The sequence below is a fragment of the Lacerta agilis genome, chromosome 5 (assembly GCF_009819535.1).
Source record: "Lacerta agilis isolate rLacAgi1 chromosome 5, rLacAgi1.pri, whole genome shotgun sequence".
NCBI classification, from domain to species: Eukaryota; Metazoa; Chordata; class Lepidosauria; order Squamata; family Lacertidae; genus Lacerta; species Lacerta agilis.
The window spans coordinates 89116701-89136571 of NC_046316.1; the positions used below are offsets into that span (position 1 = coordinate 89116701).

Genomic DNA, 19871 nt, shown 5'->3' on the forward strand with positions numbered 1-19871 from the left:
TTTGGCCAAACTCATGTTAGTAGCTTCGAGAACACTGTCCAACCATCTCACCCTCTGTCGTCCCCTTCTCCTTGTGCCCTCCATCTTTCCCAACATCAGCGCTAAAATGGCCTTTGTCAAAAACTAGCTGCAACCCCGAAGCCTATGCACTCCCCCCCCCCGAAATGTGGCACCCTGAACCAAAAGCAAAACGGGCCTTTGTGCTGCTGCAAGGAGAGGCACTGTTTGTTCCCGACCCTTCTGGGTACAAGCCTTCTGTTAATATGAGCGAAAAATAGTGCTGGCCTTTCCTAACACATCACTTTGTTGACTCATGTTCAGCTTGCTAGCCAGTCTTAACCCCCTAAATGCTTCTCAGGCGAGGGATCTTGCGGCTCCAGCTCTGCGGGATGCTGTGGAAAAATACAGGCAGAAGGCTGCTTCAAGCACACTCAGAATGGGAAACACTTTTTGTATGGCTGGGTGGTTAACCTGAGGCTCCCTAGAGCGGTGGGTGGGGGTGGGTGGGTAGGCAACCTAAGGCCCAGGGGCCGGATCTGGCCCAATCTCCATCTAAATCCGGCCCGCGGACGGTCCGGGAATCAGTGTGTTTTTATATGAGTAGAATGTGCCCATTTATTTAAAATGCACCTCTGGGTTATTTGTGGAGCATAGGAATTCGTTCCTTTATTTTTATTTTTTTTCAAAATATAGTCTGGCCCCCTGCTGAAAAAGTTTGCTGACCCCTGCCCTAGAGGTTACTGAGCTACAGTTCTCATCCACCCCATACAGCCTGGCCAGAAAAGCTGGGAGTTGTAGTTCAGCAATACCCAGAGGGCCACAGGTTAGCTGCCTGTGATGTATGGGGCACTGGAGGTGATGGAGGAAAGAGGGCAGGGTACCCACCCGATAGCGCACACACGGCTTCAGCTCTATTTCTTAATTTAGTCCAACACTTCCCGTTTCCTCTAAAGAGCTCAAGGTGTTGATGATTTAATTTATACCCCGCCTATCTGACTCGGTTACCCCAACCGCTCTGCTGCGGTGCATTAAAACATCTGGTCTAGGGCAGAGGTCGGCAACCTAAGGCCCATGGGCCAGTTCCAGCCCATGAGCTTCCTGGAACCGGCCCAGGATCAGCATGGGGATTCCGTGCTCCCCACCCCCACCCCCGCAGCACCATTTTTTTCTCGCCGCGGGGACTGACTTCCAGGACGGAAGAGCGCCAGAAATAGCTTGAGCTCCGGCCCACCGAGAGGTGTGCTCTGGGGAGTGGACCGGCCTGGCCTCAAAAAACGTTGCCAACCCCTGGTCTAAGAGAAAAGGTAAAGGACCCCGGATGGTTAAGTCCAATCAGAGGCGACTATGGGATGCAGCGCTCATCTCGCTTTTCAGGCTGAGGGAGCTGGAATTTGTCCAAGACAGCTTTCCGGGTCATGTGACCAGCAGGACTAAACCACTTCTGGTGCAATGGAACACTGTGATGGAAACCAGAGTGCACAGAAACACCGTTTACCTTCCCACCGCAGCGGTACCTATTTATCTACTTGTGCTTGTATGCTTTTGAACTGTTAAGTTGGCAGGCGCTGGGACAGAGCAACGGGAGCTCACCCCATCATGGGGATTCAAACCGCCAACCTTCTGACTGGCAAGCCCAAGAGGTTCAGTAGTTTAGACCACAGGACCACCCGTGTCTAGGAAACCACCCACTAACAGTGCTTATTTTTTGTCTGTCGTAAGCTGCAGTTTACTAGGTCTCATCCAGTCCTGCAGATGCAAGGAAACAAAGCCATCGCTGACAACATATTCCAGATCTATGAACGACTCCATGCTGCGGTTTCATGTAGGCGCTAAACAGCATGGGGGATAAGAGTGGAGTGCAACCCCATGCTGGAGACTCCAAGGGGCCAAACAAAATTCCCAGGCAACGACCTGAAATTGGAAACCTAAGCAGGATGGGAACCACTATAATGAAGGGCTGGCCGCCCCCAGCTCAGCTTTGACGCTCTTCAGCCTCACACGTAAAATGATGTTTTGGAACCTCTTACTTCACTCAGAAACCTATTTGAATGCAACCTTTTAATTTGACTAATTGCTAGTATGATGTCAATAGGAATGTTGCAACCAAAGAACAGATAATTTAGGCTTAGGCTATTAATCATTCAAGTTTGCGTTGATTTCCTTGCGTAATCCCATTTTACCTCCTTTTCCCCCACCCCCGTTTCACGTTAGGTTAAAAGTGATTCACAGGAACTTTTGTTTTGTCCCAACACTCAGGTTTCTTGTACCTGGAACTGCTGCCGATGCCAATTATCTTTCTTTGAAGTTCACCTTTGTAACCAATTACCTTCCTTTGAATTTACTTGTATGCTTTGAAACCCCATCAAAGTTCTTGGAATTCTAATTGAGCCTAATGAATGACTCAAAGACCTGTCGCCATAGCTTTGGGGGCTGTGCCAGCTGTGGAGCATTCCTCTGAAGCCTCCCAGTGGAGGCTAAATGAGTCACCCACCTTGAGCAGGATTTGGCCCACCAGCTGCTAGTGGCAGGCAGCCAAACTGGACACAGCTCAGTGAAGTTTCATGGAGCCGTAGGGTTGGAAGGGACCCCCCAAGGATCATCTAGCCCAACCCCCTGCAATGCAGGTATCTCAACTACATCATCCATGACAGATGACCATCCAACCTCTGCGTAAAAGCCTCCAATGAAGGAGAGTCCACAACATCCTGAGGAAGACTGTTCCACTGTTGAATAGCTCTTGCTGTCAGAAATTTCTTCCTGGTGTTTTGTCAGAATCTCCTCCTTTGCAACTTGAGGCCATTGGTTCGAGTTCTGCCCTCCAGAGCAGGAGAAAACAAGCTGGTCCTCTCTTCCATGTGAGAGCCCTTGAGATATTTGAAGATGGCTACCCTATCTCCTTTCAGAGTCCTCTTTTCCAGGCTAAACATGCCCAGTTCCTTCAACCGTTCCTCATAAGGCTTGGTTTCCAGACCCTTGATCATCTTGGTCGCCCTCCTCTGTACAACTTCCAGCTTGCCAACATTTTTCTTAAATTGGGTTGCCCAGAATGGACACAATATTCCAGATGTAGCCTGACCAAGGCAGAACAGAGTAGCACTATAACTTCCCTTGATCAAGACACTAACATTGAATAAGATTCCTTGAGCGGTGAGAAATGAGTCCCAATGGAGGCAGTCTGGTAGTCTGCCTGGAGACACCTGTCAGCAGACATCCCCCCCACTCCAAAGGTCCAGAGGGTCAGCAGCATGGAGGCCACAATGGAATTGGGCTTGAAAGAGGCACTCTATTGTAGCCAATAGACTAGGTTGCAGGCAGGGGTGGGAAGCAGAGATGTGAGGTGAATCTGCACTTCCTGAAACAATATGCAAAGCCACGTGGCAGCCAGCTTTCAACATTCACAATTTCCCAAATATTGCAATGCAATTCTCCAAGTAGTATGACCAAAAATGCCTATGTCGGGTAAAGCATACATTAAAAATGTATACATTACCAACACCATACCAAAATGCATTATTATTAGGGGAAATTGCTGGCCAAATTTTTACGTTAAGCAGAATTAAAAGCATGTACATTGGGAAAAATCCGATTTAAGATGCTGATGAATTCTCACGAGGAGTCCCATAGCTGTCAACCTTTGCAGGGTTTTTTTGCGGGAAATTCCCTTATTATAGCATTGGGAAACAGCAGGGAGGGTTGACAGCTATGAGGAGGACTAGGAAGAAAAAATGTGCATATCGTGAAAATGTGGAGAAATTAAGGCTGGAGAAATGAGAAATCGAGATTAACAGAATCATCCACCTTTTACTTGTGGGGTGTGCTTGGTATTAAGAGTCTTTGTGTGTGTACCTAGGACTGTTTAGCCAGTTTGTGAATGTTTCCCATCCACAAGCCAAAGGAACTTCTAAGTGCGTCTAAGACGCTGCATTAAGAGCTGGTCCTCTGCTGCTCCCTGGTGGCATCGGGTGCAAGCTGCATTCTCACACAAATCCACATGCGCACTTACATCTGTGAGAGATGTTGCCAACTGCATACACCCGTCATCCTAATGTCATGAAGACAGAGGGGAAATGGACTCTTGGCTCTCCTGAGAGAATTCAAACCACACACCCTTCATCCTCTCTCTCACACACACCCCATTTATGCACAAGAGTATCTATGTGGGGATATGTGCACATTGCAATACCATAGGACTGCAGGAAAGACAGAGCAGGGTTAAGGACAGAGCAGACACTGGGTGCAGGAACTTCCTCCCAAGATTCTGTCAAATACCACAAATTAAGTTGCTAGCCTTTATTATGCCTGCGTATACATGCGTACAGTACACCAGTGTGGTGTAGTGGTTAAGAGCGGTAGACTTGTAATCTGGGGAACCGGGTTCGCTTCCCTGCTCCTCCACATGCAGCTGCTGGGTGACCTTGGGCTAGTCACACTTCTCTTTAGTCTCTCAGCCCCACTCACCTCACAGAGCGTTTGTTGTGGGAGAGGAAGGGAAAGGAGAATGTGAGCCGCTTTGAGACTCCTTCGGGTAGTGATAAAGCGGGATATCAAATCCAAAACTCTTCTTAAACGTGGCAATACCTGGCAAAATCAAGATACGGTAGTTGGTGCAGATAACGCAAAGGTTGCAGTTTCAATCCCCATAAGGGAGAGCTGCATATTCCAGCATTGCAGGGGGTGTACTAGATCAGTGTTTTTCAACCTTTTTTGGGCAAAGGCACACTTGTTTAATGAAAAAAATCACGAGGCACACCACCATTAGAAAATGTTAAAAAATTTAACTCTGTGCCTATATTGACTATATATAAAGTAATTCTCTTGAATTTTTCCATTTTTCCCACGGCACACCAGGCAACATCTCGCGGCACACTAGTGTGCCGCGGAACAGTGGTTGAAAAACACTGTACTAGATGTTCCTCGGGGTCCCTTTCCAGCCCTACAATACCAAAGGTTTCTGATGGGCAGGGACAGGTAGTGTGGCGGCTCCTTGCTCTGCTCCATGGCCAGCTAAAATTATGCAGATGGGCTTAATTTGCCTAATCACTTGCACCAGTAACTCCAGCCTGTCAAGGAACAATGCTTAGGTTTTATACCTGCCCTGCCTTCCTATTTCCTCATGTGTTATATGACTTTTGAGACTCTGACCCCGAGGGAAGGGCTTTTTCGAAAAGTGAATTTTTTTGAAGCTGCTCTGAGGGGTGTATTGTTGTTGTTTTCTTTGCTAAAATGCTGCAAGTAAACAAACTTCCATAAGCTTCAGTCACGGAGCCAGCTCCAAGGTTCTTGCATTAACCTACAAAGCCTGGAACTGCCCCCAAGTACCTTAAGGACAGTAGATTCCTTATGCTCCACCTCCATCACCCAAATCCTCTGATAATGCACTTCTTGTGCCCCCCCCCTCCCCAGTGGTTTACTTGGCCTTCACCAGGGACTAAGTCTTTAGTGTGGCAGGCCTGGCCCTGTGGAACTCACTACCACCAGAAGTTTGGCAGGTGCCTTTTGAAAAATATAGTTTGTGGACAGTATTGACAAGCAGTATGAATTATCTTAACCTGTCAGCATTTGCTGATGGTTTAACAATGGCACTGGTGGAGCTATGGTTCTTCTTACCTAGGAGTAGTAGTAGTAGTAGTAATAAAAATAAAAAATTACTTATACCCCGCCCATCTGGCTGGGTTTCCCCAGCCACTCCTCAGGAGCAGCATGGAGGGCTGCTTAGTATATTACAAGTCATTATCATGGGCAGAGAAAGACAGAAAGATCTCCAGCTTAATACATAGGCCTACTTTTAAAGGTCATGTGGCCAGCATGACTAAGCATGACAAAGCCGCTTCTGGCGAACCATAGCAGCACATGGAAATGCCATTTACCTTCCCGCCGGAGCGGTACCTATTTACCTACTTGCACTTTGATGTCTTTCGAACTGCTAGGTTGGCAGGAGCTGGGACCGAGCAACGGGAGCTCACCCCGTCGCGGGGATTCGAACCGACCGACCTCCTGATCGGCAAGCCCTAGGCTCTGTGGTTTAACCCACAGCTCCACCCACGTCCCTATTTTTAGTTTGTGTAAATACCAGGCAATACCATTACTCCACGTATCTCAGCAATTACAAGCCCTGCCATGCCTGGAGACTTCGGGGATTGAACCAGAGACCGTCTACATTTAAACCAGCCTCATGCATTTAGGAAGAATACATATGAGAACCTGAAATGAAATCAGCAAGGAAGCCAGGACAGGAATTCCTAATCTGCTACTGCTGCTACTTTAAGATCTATGAAGAGGCAAAAGGCTTGTCTAGTCCAGCACCCCATTCCCCAGAGAGGCCAACCAGATGACACTGGGAAACCCCCAAGCAGAAGACCACAGCCCCCTCTCCGCCACCGATATTCCCCAATACATGATATCCATCTTTGGTATGGAACAGGCTTACCCTCAATGATTTGTCTAACCTTTTAGTAAGCTGCCCAAATTGGTGGCTACCACATCTTGTGGGAGAGTTTTCCATAGTTTAACTATGTGCTGTGTGATGTCCTTTTGCCTGGCCTGAATGTCTTCACTCTCCTCCCAGGGGCACGGGTGGCGCAGTGGTCTAAACCACTGGGCCTCTTGGGCTTGCCGATCAGAAGGTTGACAATTCGAATCCCCATGACAGGGTGATCTCCTGCCTCTGTCCCAGCTCCTGCCAACCTAGCAGTTTGAGAGCACACCAGTGCAAGTAGATAAATAGGTACTACTGCGGCGGGAAGGTAAACGGCATTTCCGTGTGCTCTGGCTTCCGTCACGGTGTTCCGTTGCGTCAGAAGCGGTTTAGTCATGCTGGCCACATGACCCAGAAAGCTGTGGACAAAAGGCAGGTCCCTCGGCCTGAAAGTGAGAGGAGTGCCACAACCAGAGTTGCCTTTAACTGGACCTAACCATCCAGGGGTCCTTTACCCACCACAATCAGCTTCATAGGACAACTATGGACAGCCTGTTTACTCTTTTCTTCCCGAACAACAAAAAAGCCCCCAATTTTTCCTTGTGGAGGAACATCCTTCTGCAGTTGTTTCCACTCACTCGTTTTTACTTTGAGTCAGTGAGCAGACCTGTTCCAGTTTCTGCCATTTCTTGTTTTGTCCACTTCCTGGAGAGCTCAAACGAGCTAGAAGTCCACAGCCCATGGAAATCCCTCCTTGATCCCATCCCTGGTTGAACTGGGTTCAATGTAGTGGTCATGCTGGAAACACTGTGCTAATTTACTGCTTCTAGGTTGTTTTAGTAGGATAATACACGGAAAAAAATAATTTAAAAAATCCCAAAGGGAGGTGTTATTTCTTCTTGCATAAGTTTCCCATGTCATCAGGTGTCATCCTTAACTGGAAAGCCTCCTGACAAATACATTAGTCTTCGTGTGCCACAATATTATTTTGTTATCAATAAATAAATATATTGTACTGTTTCATGTATACTGCTTAGAGATTTTAATTAAGTGGTACGTATTTCTTGTTAAATAAACGAGCAGCATGTCCCTGCTATCTTTCTCCATATTCTGCAGTCTTGAGATGCTACGCTCCAGAATTCTACAATGGTGTCTACCACCTTGTAATGTCTTGTGAGCAGATCAGCCAGATAATTCTACATCCCATCAGATTTGTGGAGAACGGTTAACAAGAATTTTTAATTTAGGTACCAGAAGTCATGCAGGGCGAAAATAATCATTATTTCCTGAGCAAGGGGTTTACTTGGTAAAGTTCCTGACTCTAGTAGTTCTTGCTCATACGCACTTTGAAAATCTTATCTACCAGGACAAAGTGCAGAAACTTGCCTTTTGCCCAGAGGAGGGGGTGGCAGTGCCTGGAACAAGTGGGACACTCCGTTCATGATACACCCTCCAGCACTGAAGGTGAAAACAACAGGCATCGCTTTGGGACACACAGTAATTCCACATTTGCAAAGAAGATCCACAATGCCCCCAACACGACCGTTTCAAGAGCAGAGATGGAAGTTGCAGGAGGAAGCAGCTGTTCTGCTGTCTCCCCCATTCCAGCCCTGGAGAACTGTAGAGCAGGCAACCCTGTGAGTGACAACGCTGGGTGCAGCAGGTCCAGCGTTTGGCTTCTTGGGAATCTCAGTTCATGCCAAGTTTCTGCCTCAGTTTTGAAAGTCACAAGAGCAATGCCATGATATTCTGCCCTTCCTCGTCTCCTCCAGCAGCTCAAGGAGTCCATGAATCCTGACCGTTCCACCCGCGGCAAACCCCCTTCCCTGCTATCACTGCCCATGCTTAAAAAGCATCTTGAGAAATTCCAAACGCTGAATTAAGGATTCAAATTCATTCCTGCGGAGGTCAAGGTGAACCCTAGCAAAGAATTCTGCCACCGGGTAACTGCATCCAGCTGTTAAGGCTCCCAACTCCCACCAGCCCAGGCAGCCTGACTATTGATAGGGCCTCAGATTGCCTTTTGTCCTCTCTCCTCCTCCAAATCAATTTTCTGCATTTTACAAAGCCTGCAAGCCAACCAACTCCGGTGAGCCTGTTAGCACACTTCACCCAAAGCTCACTCCACTTGCACTAGCCCATCACCAGCATTTGCAACACCCTCTCCCCGCAATGACCTCTCCCCAACCTTCCCCCAGAGCAAATGTTGTTTTCTGCTAAGGAGACCTCCCTGCCCTTTCCCCATAGGGTCAGGTAGGAGGCAGGAGCACAGGAACCCTGGGTTCTCTCACTCTCCCAACAAGACCTGCCGAGGCGGGAGGCAGCGACGCGACAGCAGCCAACACGTCACCTTTTTTTAAGCAATGTTCTTTTTTTTATTTCCAGTTTACGGTGAAAAGATGCTTTTTCGAATCTTCAATTAAATACTCCATAAAGAAAAAAGAAAAAGAAAAGAAAAAAGTATTTACAAATTCATGTGACCGATAATTCCGAATCCTCGTTTCATTTTTGCTTTCGCTTTTTTTGTTTAGTTTTCTTTCTCGCTCTCTCTCAATCAATCACAAGAGCAGCTCCTTTTAACCATCCATTGCGGGCGTAGCAGGTCGCAAAACCGCGGCCTCGGTGTGGGCGTGGGGGGGGGGGAGAGGAGGGGGCATGGCAGGGAGAGGGCCCTTCCAAAGAAGGAAGCCTCCCCCCACCTCAAAACTGCAGAGCTGCAAACACACCACCCACCCCCCATATTATTCACTCCGCCAGCAACTCTCCAACAGCTCCCAAGCAAGGTGGATGTTTGAAATGATTCCCCCCCCCTTTATTTTAAAAAAGCAACAACATCCGTCAAGAGGCTTTTTGTGTTAATTCCAGGCGGTGATCTGAGGGTGCAAGGGGGGGCGGATGGGAACAGGAGGGCAAAGTTTGCGGACAGCAGAGTCCTATCCTCTCAAACCTCAAAAGATTTAATAAGTCTATATTTATATTTTATATATATATTTATATAATCTCTCTATATTTCAGCAATAACTGGGAGGAGGGAGGAGGGGGAGATGGGAGGGGGGGAGCAGCAGAGGCATCAGGCTCTCCCAACCCCCAACCCCTTTCCACAGACATGTGTTTCGGGTGCTTCGCACCTGCCAAAGATTCGAGCCCCCCCCCCCCATTAAAATCATCATCCAGGTGCGCCCCGGGGCAATTGGCCTCGGGAGCTGAGCGGAGCAGCAACACTTACCGCCTCCTTCAGCATCAATTTATTATCGTCAGACACAAACCAATACAGGCTGTTAAAACAGAAACAAAAGAACAAAAAAAAAAATCCCAACCAAAAAATAATAATAATAAGGGGGGGGAGAGAGAAGTCCTGTGTGGGAGGAAGGTACGGAGAGCGGCACCCAGTTCCTGTGTATCCTTAACCCCCCACGCTGCCACCCCCACGGGAGTCCAAGGCTCTGAGGAGGGGTCAGAGCAGGCAGGCAGGCAGGCTACGTCCGTCCGCCCTCCCCCCCCCACCTCCCACAACGTGGGTGCTCAGTTGTTGTCAGACTCGTCCTCCGCTTCGCGCAGCCAAGTGTAGAAGGCTGTAACGGACTTGAGCGCGACTCCCTTCCCTTGCTGTTCGGCCGGGTCTTTGCTCGACTCCCACTTGTAGAAGGCTTCCTCTTTAATCACGTCCTCATCGTACAAGGCATCGAAGAACATTCGGAGCAGATCTGGAAGTGGCAGGAGAGAGGGTGGGAGGAGGAGAGTCAAATAACACCGGGGGGGGGGGGGATGCAGGTCGCCAGCCGACTCGACTGGCCCCTCTGGATGCTTAGAAGACGGGTCTTATGACCAACATCTTATCATTGATTCCTCTCTACTCCTACGGGCAGGATCTATCCAGGAGGCACAAAGAAGCACTCTTTCACCAGCCCCCTAACTCGCTGCTCCTCAAACTTGCGTCTCCAGTTGCTTTTGGACGACAAATTCCACCACCCCTAGCTAGCAGCAATAATGGCAATTTTAATCCAAAACCAGCTGGAGACCCAAGTTTGGGAAACACTGCTGTTAACTGGCTGAGCCCAAGTTCTATTATCTACGATCAAGGGAATCAGAGACTTGTAGAGCTGGAAAGGACCACGAGGGCCATCTAATCCAACCCCCTACAATGCGGGAATCTTTTGCTCAATGTGGGGCTCGAACCCACAACCCCGAGATTGAGAGTCTTGTGCTCTACCGACTGAGCTATCCCGGCTATAAGCTCAGTGGCAGAGCATCTGTGTTACATGCAGGAGGTTCTGAGCTCTATCCCTGGCATCTCCACGTGGAGCTGCGAGATGCTCCCTGCTTGGAAACCTGGACAGCTGCTGCCTGTCAGCGGAGACAAGGCTGAGCTAGATGAGCCAGTGGTCTGACTCTGTGTAAGGCAGTGCCCTAGATCAGTGTTTTTCAACCTTTTTTGGGCAAGGGCACACTTGTTTTATGAAAAAAATCATGAGGCACACCACCATTAGAAAATGTTAAAAAAATTAACTCTGTGCCTATATTGACTATATATAAAGTAATTCTCTTGAATAGGAATCAAATAAACACAATTTTCCCCACGGCACACCAGGCAACATCTCGCGGCACACTAGTGCCCTAGATCAGTGTTTTTCAACCTTGTTAGGGCAAAGGCACACTTGTTTCATGAAAAAAATCACGAGGCACACCGCCATTAGAAAATGTTAAAAAATTTAACTCTGTGCCTATATTGACTATATATAAAGTAATTTTTCAATTTTTCCCACGGCACACCAGGCAACATCTCGCGGCACACTAGTGTGCCGCGGAACAGTGGTTGAAAAACACTGCCCTAGATGATGAAAGGAAAAACATATCTCTATCCACAGGGAGGTTGTCCATTGAGACTAGTAGCCACTGATAACAGCTGATCCTCCATGAATCTGCCTGACCCTCTTTTTGAATCAATCCAATAGAGAGGGAGTGAATGTCACAGTTTAACTATGCTCTGTGTGACAAAGTACTTTGTCTATCCCAAATCTTCCCATATTTATCTTTCTCGGATAACTATGGATATTACACCTCTGTCCTGTTGTCAACCCCCACCCCCACTTATGTGCCATTTTTTCTGAACTTAAAAGCCCCAAATGTTACAATTTTTGCTTAAAGGGGAGTTCCTTCAGCCATTTGGACTGCGCTTTCCCTGAACCTATTGCACCTCTACCTCTCTTGATTTTACAGCAGTGTTTCCCAAATTTGGGTCTCCAGCTGTTTTTTTGACCACAACTCCTTAGCTAGCAGGACCAGTGGTCATGGAAGATGGGAATTGCATTCCAAAACAGCTGGAGACCCAAGTTTGGGAAACACTGGTTTACAGGCAGCTCATCTCTATTGCAACTTTGGCGTACAAGGCTAGGAGGTCACCTTCCCAAGCAAAACACTCACTTGCTGGCTGGTCCAGCTTTACCACAAGGGCCTGTAAAGCATAAAGGGCCTGCAGCTCCTTATTCTCATCGCTCAGGTATTTCTGCAGCAGCTTGGCTCGGCTCTTGATCACGGGACTGTCCATCCGGTAAGGGTTCTCGACTGCAGCGGCAGGAAGGGGGGGGTAGGGAAGGAGGATGCTCAGAGTTAAGGATGTTGTGCAAAGACTCACTACACCCCTAAAAACAGCCAATAAGAGCCTCCTGGTCCCCTGCCTGTTGCCTCATCCAAATCCTAGAGGGCAGTTTACTCCAAGGTGAGCTGGCATTTGCCACAGGTCCAATTCCTCAGTAGGCATCCCAATGGCAGCCACCAAGCTCCCCCAAAGGAGGAGGGAGGGAGGGAGGGAGGGAGGGAGGGAGGGAGGGAGGAAGGAAGGAAGGAAGGAAGGAAGGAAGGAAGGAAGGAAGGAAGGAAGGAAGGAAGGAAGACTGAATGCCTACCCTTAATCCTAAAGCCTCGGGGGGAGGGAGGTTACAACAAGGTAAGTAAAACAGATTAAATCCCAAATAAACCAAGCTGGGAGTGGAGGAGTCTATAAAAACAGACAAACTACCAGGCCTGAATGTAATGAACAATGCTCCTATTTATCCACTGTAATTAACTAATGAGAACTAGAAAGCTGAACACTGCCCACTACGCATGGCCTGCTCCCTGTTTGACAGGTTGTTTTCACCTCGTTTTTGTGTTTCCACACAGGTGTCACAAACAAGTTCACAGAGAAGCCCTGCAATGTTGTGGGGCTGTTTTTTGGTTTGGCAGGTCACTTACAATGGTGGGCCAGAGGCATTTTTAGGCTCTGCTCTCACCTGAGACATCAGCCCCCAGACCCAGTTCACAGGAGAGACACGCCCACTAAACCACCACACGCATACGCAGCCACCCTCGCCCCGATCCCTGCCACCCCAGGCTTGCACCAATGCTTACAGACAACAGCGGAATGGCACGCCGACGTCATCAGGGCTCTGACGAACATATTGGATGAGACTTGCTGCTCACTCAGGTTTGCCTGGTGGGAAGGAAGAGGCCAAGGATCAGAGGTTGGAAGCGCTTGCAGTTGCCAACCTAAGTTAACTGGGAATCCACTTTAAAAACATGCATGCCAACCACACACAGAGCCAGAACTCCATCTGCGTATTTTCCCTCCTGATTGAAGCTGCTCCTTCTATGTGCCAGCAAGGGAGCCAACCCCAAGAAGGCCTGCCGGTTTAGCGATATACCCAGATTTCCCCAACCATCATCTAATCAATAAAGGGGGGTGGGGAGGCAGCAGTTCCATTCTCCGAGCAAACTGCTGGAGAAGGAAGAGGGGCAAAGCTCCCTAATAATATAAAATGGTGTGCTTCATGGAGCATCTGATGGCATGCTCAGTCCAAAGAAGCTGTTGTCAAGTCCCAAGTGGAATGGACTTTTATGACTGTGGGACACAACTCTCCAGACAAGTTAGGAGTAGCTTGGCAGCAAGACTCCCAATTCAGGAAGCTGCAACTTCCAGTGTGGTGGAGCGGGTTGGATAGGGGGCTGAGAGAGGCAGGGTTCAAATCGGGGGGGGGGGCGGTGCTGAGGCCAGTCACTGCCTCTAAGCCTAACCCACCTCACAGGGTTGTTGTGGGGATTAAATGGGGGGGGGGAGAACCACCTTGAGCTCCTTGGGAGAAAAAAGTGGGATATAAAATGCAATAAAAGTGGGGGTGGGGGTGGGAATCCACTCGGCATGCCCCTTTTCTCCAGGGATTCTTTGTAAGAACCCAAGAAGAGTCTGGCCCATCTAGTCAAACATCCTTTCCTCAGCAAAGCCAATCAGATGCCCGTGGGAGGCCCAGAAGCAGGACCTAACAGCAGCAGCACTCTCCCCAGTAACTGACATGCAGAGGCATACTGCCTGCGACAGAAAAGGGAAACCACAGCCACTGTGGTTAGGAGACACCAATAGCCTTGAGTGCAATGGATTTGTCTGGACTCTTTTCCAAACTGTCCAAACTGCACCCCCCCCCAATTGTCTCTTTCTCCCCCTGCTGGCCACTGCAAAAGGTACCTCCCAGGCCCACCTCCCATGCTCTTCTGCACAGCGGCACTCGCCCTTCCCAACTCACCTCAATCCAGTCATATATTCTTTGGTTATTTGCATTTTCTTTCAATAATTTGTCTAGCTGCTTGCACAGCTCTTCCGACGTGAGCTCCTTGCGGCTGGGTGCGTCGGAGTTGTCACCCATTGTGTACTCCACTTTCTGAGCAGCGGGGGGGGGGGGGAACAGGGAGGCAAGAGTCAGGGCCAGAGGCAATGGCAGAATCAGGCATCCCGCTGCCTCTACAGAGGATGCTTTGTGGGGCCAAGCTGAAGCCGCTTCCGGCTCCAGAAGCTGCCCCAACCTCCCCCACAAAGATCGTTGTGCTCACCTGCTCTGTGATGAACTTATTGACATCCTGGTCCTCGGGCAGGAATTCCTTCCAGCTAAGGCCACCTTCTCTCCACAGTGTCCCTGCCTTCTTGTGGCTCTACAGGGGAACAGGGACCACCTTAGGAACATTTCATCCAAGACACTCGCAAGCCCGGCTTCACCACTATGTCCACCCCTCAATAGGGAGCTGTTATTATTTATTAAATTTTTATACCGCCCTATACCTGCAGGTGCCTGGGGGGTTGCAACGTAAAATCACAATATAAACACACAAAACAAGAACAACCCCCTCCACCTTGTCCTCGCCATACATAATTTTTTAGGTGCGTAATTATAACAATACAAGTGCTCCTCCAGGGCTGAAACTAAACTGCTCCGTTAGCAGCACTGCCTGGGCAGTGTGTATGGAGGTTCTGGCAAGACCCCCATTCTCAGCCTCAAGCAAAGAAGAAACCACTAATTAACACACCCTTTCCAAAAGGCTGATTCAGCAATTCAATAGACATGCCAATGAGCAGGAAGGGACTAATTCAAGGGGTACAAGTGACTTAAACAAGCAAAGAGCCAAGGAGGGCTGGATGCTGCTTTGTGGTGCCTCTATCTAAAGTCATACTGGATCTTTTTTATTTATTTTTTACTTGGAAATATTTGTTGATGTTGGAACTCTAATTGCAATTAACTACTTGATTCCCACAAACCTTTGAATTTGTTTTTTTGTGTGATAGCAAGCTACTCCTTGTGGGTGGCTATTTTTTGCACCTAAAAAAATACACGATGTGCAAGTTTTCCTCTGGCTGCATGTGCGAGTGTGAAGAGGAGAAGAAACAGAGGAGGCAAATTCCCTTAGCTCCGGCAGACCAGTCGCCTGCTTTTTGCTTGGCTGAGAGGCAAATTGTCTCCACCAGAGCTCTGTTCCAGAGCAGAGAGACCCACGGAATTTCTGCATCTTTGCTCCAGTCCACAGCTGAGCTCCCCTGATCAGGGTGGAAGGCAGAATTAGCTTGTTTTTCCATAAACAAGCAGAGCCAACCACGGAAAGGCACCAATAAGGTTTTATGTCTGCTCACTAATCACAGCATGCACTCCCCGGGGACCAACGGACAAGGTTAACCAGGGCATGAAGGAGAGCAACTTACCATCCCTTTGCAAAGCAGGCCCAGGATCTCCAGCAGCAGAGTCGTGGCCTTGCCGATAGGTACCAAAGGCTTGGCAATCTCCCTGAAAAGACCACAGGAAGGTCATTCACCGGGGGGGGGGGGGGTTGGAGTGGAAAAGAGAGGAAAGCCCATGGGGAGGGAGGGAAAGAGACTCCAGCTCACCTGAACAGCTCCTCCATGGGGATGCCGCCTTCTCTCAGAATGGGAGTTATGATCTCCGCCAAGTACAGCCATATGTGCGGGATATCAATCTCCATGTCTTCACCAATCTCCAGGATCTCATGCAGCCTAGGGGTGGAAAAGGAAGGGAGGGGGCAGTCAGTGTGTGCAAAGGACTGAGACTGGATAGTGCAGCTGTCAGGGGCTGCCTTTGCGTTGTGCATACCCCACCCCCCCTTACAAAACATTCATAGCAGGGTTCCATTACCCTTTGTAGTACTGTTCCTTGGAGAGGATGCCTCCTTTGACCAAGTGGTAGAGCAGCATCCCCATGTGCTCGCGGGCAATCGTGCTCCGCTCCAGCGTGGACTCGATTCCGTTCCGCACAAAGATGTAGAGCTGGGAGGGGCAGTTCAGTTCCTGGACACACTGCTGAGCCTCCTGCAAGAAGCAGGCAGAGAAGGGGGAGAGCTTAGCGCAAACATCTCATAGCAAAGGCTGCACCTTGGGCTGGTGAGATCTGGCCCAAGCCCACCCTGCTGCAGGGAGGAATCCAAGGACCCGTTAAGAGAGTTTCAGCTCGTGAAATATTTCATGGCAACACCCCAAAACGGGAGCCACTCTCCTTAAGAAACTGTCGGCTATGCTGGACTAGTAAAACACCCTCAGCCTATGACAGCTCAGTGAGCTTCGTGATAAGCGGCAATTTCAACCCAAGCTTCCCTTGGTCAAAGACTGACCCCATCCAACGAACCAATCCCTTAACTTGTGAATCTGAACAGGTCCTTCCAGGGGCCTCTGTTAACAGGAGGCATCAATGCAGCCTGTTAGGCCCAGTGGACAGTGTTCAGCATTCCCCTCCGCCATGGGTGTGCAACCATGTTGCCCTCCAAACATCAATGAACCACTGGTAAGCTTCCAGGAGTTCAAGGGGGGAGGGGTCACAGGAGCAGTTTCGGAACTGAAAAGGCAAATGATTTTCCATCTGAAAGTTCTTTAATCTGCTATGCTTCCTATCTAAGAAAATTGCTCGATATACAAAACTCCTAGCAGCTGAGCAGGGATTCCAACCTGCTCTTCAGACTCCACCTCCCCCCAATCCTAGTGCCAAACCACGAACCTGTATTTATCTATTGCCCTCTCATAAAATATCAAGTATAAAATATCAAGTATTAAGCATAAAATATCAAGTATAATATCCATGTCCTGCGTCCTATTCTGCAGTTTCCATTAAATGCTCTGCTCCTGCCACTTCTCTGCAGCACAAACCTTCATGTCGTTGATGTGCAGGTATTCCTCAATGATGGCCTTGGCTTTCTTCTCCAGCTCCTCCTCGGACAAGGCAGGCCTGGCGGGGGGCTCAGGGGCCACTGGCTCACGCTTTGCTGCAGAGACGGAGGGAGCGAGAGGTCAACACTGGTCCTGGACCAAATTGGAAAGCGGCGGAGGGAGACCACTGCCCACTAAACCCCGCACACCTTCGCGCCACTCACCAGGTTCCCTGCTTCGGTCCCGCTCCTCGGTCATGCTGGCCACTTTGCGCACCGTCTCGAGGACCCCTTGCCGCTCTCGCTCTCGCTCCCGGCTCCTGTCATCCATCTCCTTGCTGAAGCTACGCTTGGTGACAGGTGTCCTGTTCCGGTCTGACCGCTCCGGCCTCTCCGACCGCTCAAGGCGATCGCCCCTCTCCGGCCGCTCGCGCTCCAAGCGGTCCCCTCGGTCACCGCCCTTTTCGGAGCGGTCGCGGCTACTGCTGCTTCTGCAAGGAGACCATGCAGGAGTTCAGGTGAAACTGCACTGAATGCCAGACAGACACTTGCCAGGTGGCTGGGGTCTCGCTCAGGACCAGCACAGAAGGAAAAACAGAAAGACAGGAAGGGAAGAAAAGAAAGGAAAAGAAAAGGACAAAGTTCTGTAATACCCTCCCTCAACCCGGTGCCCTCCTGATGCAGTGGATTAAAAGTTCCAGCTAGCACAGCTGGAAATTGCAGATTGTAGCAGCTGGAGGGCAGCAGGTTAGGGAAGGCTGCCCTACGCTGACCATTTGTCTAATCCAGCCTGGTTCTGCCTACTCAAGAGATCTCAGGTAGAGGCTCTTCCCAGGCCTATGATTCTCCAGAAACCAAGCCTGATGAGGAATGGATGAAGGAGCTGGCCATGCTTAGCCTGGAAAAGAGGAGACTGAGAGGAGATATGGTATCAGGTATCTCAAGGGCTGTCACATGGAAGAGGGAACAAGCTTGTTTTCTCCTGCTCCGGAGGGTAGGGCTCGCACCAATGGTTTCAAGTGACAAGAAAGGAGATTCCGACTAAACACATGGAAAAACCTTCTGACAGCAAGAGCTGCTGAACTCTTACTGGACTACCTCGGGAGGTTGTGGATCTCCTTCCTTGGAAGTTTATAAGCAGAAGTTGGGTGACCATTTGTCATGACTGCTTTTGTTGAGATTCCTGCATTGCAGGGGGTTGGATTAGATGACTCTTGGGGTCCCTCCCAACTCTATGATTCTTTTACCGGAGATGGGCAGGGTTGAGCCTGTGACCCTCTGTTTGGAAAGAACTCTAGCAGATTTATGGTCCTTCCCATAATGCCACCAATGTGTCCCAAGACTACAAAAACAAAGGAAGGATGGGGAGTCTGTAGCCCTTCAGGCAATGTTGGGCTACAACTCCCATCATCCCTGACCACTGGCACTGATGGCGGCAGAGGGTGATGAGGCAAGTGGCACAGAGGCTGGAAGTTTGCAGGAAGAAACCCCCACATCCATTTCTATCTTGCTTCCCTGCATTCTCCCCAGATGCCCAAGTGTCCCATGCAGTTCCAAATTACATAAAAGGGAGAGGCAGAAGGGAAAGTCAGAATAAAGTACATGTATCAAACCATGCAAACTTATTAGAATACTTTATTCAAGTTGCAAAATGGGGATATATTTCCCCACTCTGATCTATCTGTTTTTGGTATTCCTACCCAACATCTGCAGCCAGCCACACATAGCTGTCAACCCTATCTGCTGTTTCCCAATGCTATAATAAGGGAATTTCCCCCCCCCAAAAGGGGGGAGCCATGCCTTATTTGCACGTGAGGAGGTTTAGGAGCTCATGCATTGGCAAAAGCGCCTCCTCAAATACTTTCCTCCCCATGAGCAAATGCAAAATCGAAAAATGCACCTAGGGTGCTTGGAACAGCAGGATGGACCTGGCAGGCCTGAGAAGCAAGAGTGAGGGGGTCTAAGTAAGAGTGGGAATGGGACGGACCTTTGCACCACACGCCGCACGTCCTGGCTCTCTGCAGAAGCCGACTGCTGTAAGGCTGAGAAGCGATTCAAGGTACTTGTGGCTGGCCGGTTGGAGTCAGGCGCTGGGCAAAGAAAGGACAGGTAAGACAGCAGGTTAGAGGAGCTGCAGAAGCACCGCCCACTTTGCAAACCCTTCGTTGCGCCAGCTGCATTTACCTGGTTCAGCAGGTTTAGCACCCGAACCACCACTGCTGCCCTTCCCCCAGCTCAGACGCCCGCCGGGTGCAAAAAGCTGGTTGTTGGAGTCAATTGAACCTGGCTGGGAGGGGGCAAGGAGAGAGGAGGAGACAATTCATTCACCATCAGAGGCTTCGCCCTAACTAGCAAGAAACAGAGCAACCCCCCAAAGGGAATCTGAAACCTTCCCACCAACTTTCCCTAGCACATATCAAAAGGTAAACATTTCTAATTACAGAAGTTGTTGTTATTTAGTCATTTAACCATTTCCGACTCTTGGTGACCCCATGGACCATAGCACGCCAGGCACTCCTGTTCTCCACCGCCTCCCGGTCAGACCCATGCTGGCAGCCTCAAGGACTCTGTCCAACCATCTCGCCCTCCATCATCCCCTTCTCCTTGTGCCCTCAATTTTTCCCAACATCAGGGTCTCCTCCAGGGAGTCCTCTCCTCTCATGAGGTGGCCAAAGCACTGGAGCTTCAGCCTCAGGATCTGTCCCTCCAGTGAGCACCCCAAGACTGACCTCCCCCAGAATGGACAGGCTTGATCTTGCAGTCCATGGGACTCTCAAGAGTCTTCCCCCAGTCACCATAATTCAATTACAGAAGTAAATGGCAATAATTACTTGTAACCCCACACCTTTAGCAGCATTGCCTTTCAATGCAAATGCCTGGGCCCGGGTATCTGAAGAAGTGTGCATGCACACGAAAGCTCATACCAAGAACAAACTTAATTGGTCTCTAAGGTGCTACTGGAAGGATTTTTTTTATTTTTTATTTTGTTTTGACTATGCTAGATATAGTGCAC

At 49.4% G+C, this 19871-nt stretch overlaps 1 protein-coding gene and 1 non-coding gene across 18 annotated transcripts in view; both read right to left on the bottom strand.

The window, feature by feature from the left end:
* Positions 1-9643: 9643 nt before the first annotated feature.
* The window catches only part of EIF4G1 (eukaryotic translation initiation factor 4 gamma 1), an 83448-nt gene continuing 73220 nt past the window's right edge, over positions 9644-19871 (bottom strand). For all 17 annotated transcript variants that reach the window (XM_033150785.1, XM_033150789.1, XM_033150784.1 and 14 more), the window contains 12 exons: positions 19043-19145; positions 18846-18948; positions 17084-17349; positions 16860-16975; positions 15859-16031; positions 15594-15719; positions 15411-15492; positions 14273-14371; positions 13969-14103; positions 12803-12884; positions 11837-11977; positions 9644-10119 (listed from right to left, as the gene is read on the bottom strand). In XM_033150785.1, the coding sequence (XP_033006676.1) occupies positions 9938-10119; positions 11837-11977; positions 12803-12884; positions 13969-14103; positions 14273-14371; positions 15411-15492; positions 15594-15719; positions 15859-16031; positions 16860-16975; positions 17084-17349; positions 18846-18948; positions 19043-19145 (1608 nt within the window). In that variant the 3' untranslated portion in view covers positions 9644-9937. The remainder of the gene's footprint in view (positions 10120-11836; positions 11978-12802; positions 12885-13968; positions 14104-14272; positions 14372-15410; positions 15493-15593; positions 15720-15858; positions 16032-16859; positions 16976-17083; positions 17350-18845; positions 18949-19042; positions 19146-19871) is intronic.
* Positions 10571-10643, bottom strand: TRNAE-CUC. Its single transcript has one exon. It is a non-coding gene; the product is annotated as a tRNA-Glu (tRNA).